This window comes from Lactuca virosa, chromosome 9 (genome assembly GCF_052849685.1).
Source record: "Lactuca virosa cultivar CGN04683 chromosome 9, Lactuca_virosa_CGN04683_v6, whole genome shotgun sequence".
Classification (NCBI taxonomy): domain Eukaryota; kingdom Viridiplantae; phylum Streptophyta; class Magnoliopsida; order Asterales; family Asteraceae; genus Lactuca; species Lactuca virosa.
The window spans coordinates 36476698-36484514 of record NC_136434.1 but is presented as its reverse complement, the minus strand read 5'-3'; the positions used below and the strand labels follow the sequence as shown (position 1 = coordinate 36484514).

The window sequence follows — 7817 nt, the reverse complement described above, 5'->3', positions numbered from 1 at the left end:
ATTCTTGTTTCCCTCTTTTTCAATAAAAAAACATAAGCTGACGTGGCATGCATTGTCTGCCACATCAGCAATTATCGCCAAGTCATATGCCACGGTAACATTTACCGGTTGAGTAGGTAAAAAAGGATCAAACCGATTACATTAGCCTGTCATTTTTTGTTAACAAAAATTAATTTGGAACTAAACCTGAAACAAAACTTTGACACTTTTTCGATCCCCTGGTTATATAACCCACACCGAGTATCACGGTGATAAGTTTTTTTTTTTTCCAAACCACTTTTAACTCTTCGAGAAAAAATAAACAGTTTTAAAACCCTAATGCGTTAAGTGTTAACCCTCTCCCGTCCATCACCCCTTACTTGAACGAACTGCAAACCCCTCTGGTTCAACCTATGATCTATGGCGCATGCGATGAATAGCAATAGAGGACAAGACACCACCCTCACATTCACGAAACAACCTTATGTCGAAGATAAAGGCCCCCGAAGGATGTAAGAGTTTTCATGATCATTTCATACCATTTTCAATAGTTCAATTGCTTATAATCATACTGACTCTGCTCAAAATCTTTGATTTAATGACAGCAAGAGCATTAAGTTCTCAATGTTTTCTGACGCTGATGTTCTCAAAATGGGGGAAGTTCAGGTTTCTTGCTCCCGATGTTATGTGAGTCAAGAGGACAAAAGCCCTGTTCCCAATGGCTTGTTGGATGCACACATGGTACTTTGTTTTTCTCTGCATTTTGTACATGTTATCTCACTTGTTTTGACTGCAATTGATCGACGGGTACTACCTTTCATTTCAAATGTATTGCCTATTTTGCATAGGAGATATTTGATCGTGAGTAGTAGAAATGAGGACATTGTGCCCTATTACACTAAGGGAGTTTACTCGCATTCAACTAATAAATTGATGTTAATACACAGAGTTTTGTACTAAACACCATTGTTGCACACCATGAGCTCTAAAATAAACACTAAACATGGAAAAATGCAATTTTTAACAATATATGTGTAACTTTTTTCATAATGTTGGTGTGTTGCATACTTGCATAAGAGTACTTTGAATTGTATAAGAAGCTATGAGAGTATGTTGTTGCTTTTAGCCTTATGCTACATATTTTTATTGTTCACCTGTTGTTATAAATTATTTTTACTTGTTATTGTCTGAAGTTCTGAAAGACGTCTTTGTTGGTATTTCAGGGTCCTCCAAACAAGTCAGGCACATGTGACACATGCCATGGGAAATTTGAAAATTGCCCTGGTCACTTTGGTTACCTGACACTTGTGTTGCCAGTTTATAATGTTGGATATATTTCTCATATTGTGGACATTTTGAAGTGCATATGCAAGGTATTGTAGCTGCAAACAACCTCTATAATTCTTTTTTCCTTTTCTTTTCCCTTTCTCATTTCCATTTTTTTAAAATTCTTTTCAGTCATGTTCACGCATATTGTTGGTGGAGGAAGAACGTGTAGGCTATTTAAAGAAGATGAGAAATCCAAAACTGGATCATTTAAGAAAGAATGAAACTTTTAAAAAGGTAGTTAAAAGGTGCACTGCTATGGCAAGTAGTAAGAAGGCAGTGATATGCTCCAGATGTGGCTACATAAATGGTTCATTTCTTACTTGTTATTTTCATATATGAGGCATTTTGTTTATTATTTTCACTAATGCTGATTTATAATTTGTTACAGGTATAGTGAAAAAGGCTGTTGGAACAGTTGGAGTTGTACATGATCGTAGCAAAGTTCAAGATTCTACCTCAAAGGAATTAACTGTTGCTACTTCTCACCTCAAGGACTCGAAGACACCTGTCAATTTGTCACCTTATTTAAACCCTGACAAAGTTCTTAAACTTTTTAAGAAGATGGTGGATGAGGTACCATTTTCTATGACTTTTAATGAAAGTATTACTATTATATGAAAAGAACTTTAATCAAAGTTGTTATGATTTTGTTTTTACATTATGTTACAGGATTGTGATTTGCTTTATCTTGCTGATAGACCTGAGAAACTCATTATATCAGTAATTCCTGTTCCTCCATTACCTATTCGCCCTTCTGTCAAAGTTGATGGTGGAGCAACAAGGTTCACTTCAATTACAAATTCATCTTTTTTTTTATAAAACATTACAAGCTAATTATTTTCTTTAAAATTTAAACCAATGTTTCTCTCTTCTATCTTGCAGCAATGAGAATGATGTAACCTTGAGATTGGCTGAAATTATAAAAGCCAATGCTCTTCTTAATCAAAATTTATCAGACCCAAGTGCTGCTAACAAAACCATGGTATAGTTTTGCTTATCATCACTTTTTTTTTTTTTTTTATGTTTTAACTATTTATAGTTATACCCTTTTATGATGATGTTCTTGTAGGAAAATTGGGAGTATTTACAAATTACTGTTGCACTATATATAAACAGTGATGTTCGTGTGCCTCCATCACCTAATCTGCAAAACACTAAACCAATGTCTGGTCTTGTTCAACGTATGAAAGGGAAACAAGGGAGATTCAGAGGGAATTTATCAGGGAAACGTGTTGAATATACTGGAAGAACAGTTATTTCTCCAGATCCTAATTTAAAGATTACAGAGGTTTGTTAATTGTTTTGACTTTTGACAATTGGCTTCTCATGATTGATGATGATCTTGATTCTTGAATTTGATTTCTTTTTTTTATTATTGGTTTCAGGTTGGAATTCCTATCTTAATGGCTAAGATTTTAACTTACCCTGAGAGAGTTTCGAATCACAATATAGAGAGATTAAGACATGCTGTACGAAATGGAACTATTAAATACCCTGGTGCTAAGCATATAAGAAAGACAGATGGTAGTATGCTGTAAGTATTTTGCTCATTAGTCATGAAATGTTATGAATTTTGATTTCTTGATGAATGAATGAATGATTTTTTGATACTATTTGATGCTGCAGATCATTGAGTATCAATGCAAGAAAGCGTTTGGCTGATGAATTGAAAATTGGTGATGTAGTTGACAGACATTTGATACATGGAGATGTTGTTCTGTTTAATAGGCAACCGAGTTTGCATCGTATGTCAATCATGAGTCACAGGGTGAGTCTGATGATTGATGAAAAAAAATATATTATTATTTTTTGATTAATTTATTGTATGTAGGCGAGGATTATGCCATGGAGAACATTGAGATTCAATGAATCTGTTTGCAATCCTTACAATGCTGATTTTGATGGTGATGAGATGAATATGCATGTTCCACAAACAGAAGAGGCTCGGACAGAAGCTCTTATGCTCATGGGGGTAATTCTGTCATTTTCAATTAATTAACCACACATTAGTTATGAATCATGAATTTATGATATCACATATCATTTGTCTTGTAAAGGTTCAAAACAATCTATGCACACCAAAGAATGGGGAGATTTTGGTTGCATCAACTCAAGATTTTTTGACATCTTCTTTCCTTATAACAAGAAAAGACACTTTCTATGATCGAGCTTCATTTGCACTTATGTGTTGTTATATGGGTGATGCAATGGATCCTCTTGATTTGCCAACTCCTGTTATACTCAAGGTTTGAAAATAACATAACATAATCATGATTTTGTTATGGGGGGTATTTATGTCAATTATTCTGTGTTTGACATTGGTTTGTTTTACTGTTTTGGTTGTAGCCAATAGAGCTTTGGACTGGTAAACAGTTGTTTAGTGTATTGTTGCGCCCATATGCAGATATGAGAGTTTATCTGAATCTTACTGTTACTGAAAAGAGTTACACAAAGCCAAGTGGAAAAAGAGTCAAACCTTATGAAACTATGTGCCCTAATGATGGATATATCTACATTCATAATAGTGAGCTTCTAAGTGGGCAGCTTGGGAAGGCTACTTTAGGTTGGTTTTCTTTTCAAATCTTTTAGAAATGTCAAAAATACCCTTGTATAATTAAATAATGCAACAGGGAATGGCAACAAGGATGGACTTTACTCTGTTCTTCTTAGGGATTACAATTCACATGCTGCTGCTGCTTGTATGAATCGCTTAGCAAAACTAAGGTCGCCTTTTTTTTAAATTTATTTATGTTTCTTGAATCTGATTTAGTTAATGTAAGATTTGTTATATTAAGTTTTATTATTTATATTTATGATGCAGTGCTCGATGGATAGGAAACCATGGATTCTCAATAGGAATTGATGATGTGCAACCTGGGGATAATTTGAATGACAACACAAATAGAATCATATCTGAAGGGAATAAAAAATGTGATAATTTCATATTGGATTTTAATAACGGAAAGCTCAAGTTACAACCTGGTTGTAATGCTGCTCAGACCCTTGAAGCTGAGATCACAGGTGTACTAAATAAGATCAGAGATGAAACTGGAAAGGTAATAATAGATTAATATCTATCTCCATTTTTAAAAAAAAAAAAAATCAACTGTTAAGTGTAATAATGAATTTACATAAACAGGTTTGTATGGAAAAACTACATTGGAGAAACAGCCCTTTAATTATGTCTCAATGTGGGTCCAAAGGTTCTCCAATCAACATAAGTCAAATGATTGCATGTGTTGGTCAACAATCAGTAGGAGGTCAACGAGCTCCAAATGGATTCATAGACAGAAGTCTTCCCCATTTTCAAAGAATGTCAAAAACCCCTGCTGTATGTTTTACATTTTTACCCCTCATACTTTTAACTATCACCTTTCTTTCTTTTATATATATATATATATATATATATATATATATATATATATATATATATATATTTTTTCAATTCAGGCAAAAGGGTTTGTAGCAAATTCTTTTTACAGTGGTTTAACAGCTACTGAGTTTTTCTTCCACACCATGGGAGGACGAGAAGGTCTTGTGGACACAGCGGTAATTTCTCTTTAAAAAAAAAACAAAGTTTTAAAAATAATACGTAAAAGGGTATTAAAGTAATTTTGTAACGTGTCACACACAGGTGAAAACAGCTGACACAGGTTACATGTCTAGAAAACTTATCAAAGGATTGGAAGATTTATCAGTTTACTATGATAACACAGTGAGAGATGCAAGTGCATGTATTGTTCAATTTACATATGGTGGTGATGGAAGAGATCCTTCTCAAATGGAAGGAAAATCAGGGTTTCCTCTTAATTTCTCAAGGTTATTGGATAAAGCCAAGGTATTTAACTATTTATATTATAACACTAATTTCATTTTCAATATAAGTTTTATAATTAATTAGTAACTTTTTTTTTTTTTTTAAAATGAAAGAATACATGTCCTTCTGGGGAACATAAAGATAAAGGTATGTCTCCTACAGGGATTCGTGAAGTGGTTGAAGAACGTCTTTCAATGCATGATATGACTCCAGAAGGAGGCTGCTCTGAAGACTTCCGGAAGAAATTAAAACAATTTCTTGAAAATATTGCTACAACATTGGATTTCACAATGAAAGCAATCATGCCACATGGACAACTTAATCATGATGAATCATTAGTTTTTGAAAATGTTGCTCAAAGTGTATCTGGCATCACTCTTCAACAGCTTCAGGTATTTCTGAATATATCTATTAATCTCATTAAGTTAAAAAAAACAAAGGTTCATTTTTTTTGTTTTTTTATAGGTGTTTATGGAAACTTGCATCTCACGTTATCATCATAAAAAAATTGATGCTGGGACAAATATTGGTGCAATTGGTGCTCAAAGTATTGGAGAACCAGGGACACAAATGACATTAAAAACTTTCCATTTTGCTGGAGTTGCTAGCATGAGTATCCTTTTTTGTAAATATTTAATTTTTATTTTTTTTTCTGATAATTGTAGTGTCCTTAAGTTTATGACAGATGTCACTCTCGGGGTTCCTCGTATAAAGGAAATCTTAAATGCAGCCAAGAAAATCAGCACACCTGTCATTACTGCAAAGCTTAGAACAAATGACAACGTGTCATTTGCAAAACTGGTGAAAGGGAAAATGGAGAGAACTCTTTTGGGACAGGTTGGATATAATTATTCTTTTCCAGGGGTATTTTCGTCTTTTTTTTTTTTTTGTTTATACTTTATCCTTGTATGCAGGTTGCAAAGAGTATAAAGCTTGTATTGGGATTAAGATCCGCATGTATTGTTGTTTCTCTTGACAAGAAGACAATTGAAGCACTACAACTCAATATAAATGCTTACACTGTTCAAGATTCGATTCTAAAGACTCCTAAAATCAAACTCAAGGAAAATGTAAGAATTGTTGATATAATTTGGTAGTTGAAAACTATTTTGTATAATCCACTGATATATAAATATATATATTTGTTATGGATACAGCATATCAGGATCTTGGATGATTATAAACTTGAAATTAATCCTCCATATGATAGGAACAAGTATTATTTTGATCTTCATTGGTACAGAAACAGGCTTCCATCAGTCGTTGTCAAGGTTAGTCGCATTAAAAAAATAAAAAAACAAATTAATTTTGTAAATTAATAATTTTATATTATATATATATATTTGTAGGGAATTGGTACAATCGAACGAGCTGTGATAAACAAGAAAAAGGAGCAGGAAAAGTTCAACTTGCTTGTAGAAGGGTTAGTTTGCATTTTACAATTTACAATCTCCGTTTATAATTAAATAAATAAAAGTATTGAGGGGTATTTTAGTAATTTTATTAAGCTGACAGGACGGGGCTTCAAGCGGTGATGGGAATGGAAGGAATAAATGGACACGAAACAACAAGTAATCACATTCTAGAAGTACAAAACACACTTGGAATCGAAGCTGCAAGAAGGTCGATTATAAAAGAAATCCAATACACAATGGAAAGTCATGGAATGAGTATCGATATCCGACATATGATGCTTTTAGCGGATGTGATGACATATAAGGGTGAAGTTTTGGGGATTACGAGGTTTGGGATTCAGAAAATGAAGGAAAGTGTGCTGATGTTGGCTTCGTTTGAAAAGACATCGGATCATCTTTTTAATGCAGCGGTTAATGGGAGAGTGGATAAGATTGAAGGTGTCAGTGAATGTATTATTATGGGGATTCCAATGCTCACTGGGACAGGAATGATCAAAGTTAAACAAAGGTACACACATAAAAAAAAAAAAAAAAAAAAGAAGATGAAATTACATTTTTGGTCCCTGAGTATAGTTGATTTTTGTAATTTTGGTTTCGAAAAATGTTACAAAGACCGAAGTTGCAAAAGGAAACTTTCATGGACGGAAATTTAAAAACTCAGCTATGTGCAGGTACTGAAAATGTAATTTACTTATTTACTCATTTTGATATGATATTTGTTGGCAGGGTTCCACAAGTGGAGTTGTGCAAGGGGACGGAGATGATTTTAGCTTGATTTTGGCGGAAACAATTTTGATGGAACGGATTTATGCATCGAAGTTTTTTTATTATTTATTTTTTTTGGGAGGTTTAAAAATAAGATTTTTGTTTTTTACTTTATGTAAGTTAATATGTAATTTAAGGTTATTTCTTTCTTTTTTGTAGTAAATATTTATTTATAATTAAATAAATCTTCTCGACAGTTTGTGAAGATGTTAAAATTTTTTTAGTGGGATAAGTAAGGTTTTAGAGTTTTCTTTTGCCGTTCATCCATTTCCCATTTAAACTCTCATTTTTTTTTTCACAATATATACCCTTTAATGCTAACTCTTAATTATTGTATGGAGTTTTTAATATCGATATAATAATGTATTACAAATTAATGAAAAACAAATATATGAATTTTATTTAGCATCATTGTTTGTTGTTTAAATGGTTAATATTGCTATACTGCATAATTTTTCTAGTAACAAGCAGATTTCTTGTTATTCTAAATATAATAGATAAGATTTTAGCAA

At 32.7% G+C, this 7817-nt stretch overlaps 1 protein-coding gene across 1 annotated transcript; it reads left to right on the top strand.

Annotated features, from left to right (window-relative positions):
• The first annotated feature begins 282 nt into the window (after positions 1 to 282).
• On the top strand, positions 283 to 7528 carry LOC145136805 (DNA-directed RNA polymerase III subunit 1-like). Its single transcript, XM_079070920.1, has 26 exons — positions 283 to 491; positions 585 to 720; positions 1203 to 1352; positions 1438 to 1615; positions 1697 to 1881; positions 1978 to 2090; positions 2191 to 2290; positions 2378 to 2596; positions 2694 to 2842; positions 2935 to 3076; positions 3140 to 3280; positions 3366 to 3554; positions 3655 to 3871; positions 3939 to 4032; positions 4130 to 4364; positions 4448 to 4639; positions 4759 to 4857; positions 4943 to 5146; positions 5239 to 5517; positions 5591 to 5738; positions 5811 to 5962; positions 6040 to 6195; positions 6283 to 6396; positions 6475 to 6548; positions 6641 to 7048; positions 7267 to 7528. The coding sequence occupies exons 1-26, from the start codon at positions 400 to 402 to the stop codon at positions 7313 to 7315; spliced, it is 4215 nt and encodes a 1404-aa protein (XP_078927046.1). The 5' UTR covers positions 283 to 399; the 3' UTR covers positions 7316 to 7528.
• The last annotated feature ends 289 nt before the right edge of the window (positions 7529 to 7817 follow it).

Bases quoted from the DNA above. Each gene is read 5' to 3' on its own strand.
- LOC145136805 (XM_079070920.1), top strand. From the start codon at position 400: ATGGCGCATGCGATGAATAGCAATAGAGGACAAGACACCACCCTCACA. The intron at 1,882-1,977 runs GTACCATTTTCT...ATTATGTTACAG, and splicing joins TTAAGAAGATGGTGGATGAG to GATTGTGATTTGCTTTATCT. The intron at 2,597-2,693 runs GTTTGTTAATTG...TATTGGTTTCAG, and splicing joins CTAATTTAAAGATTACAGAG to GTTGGAATTCCTATCTTAAT.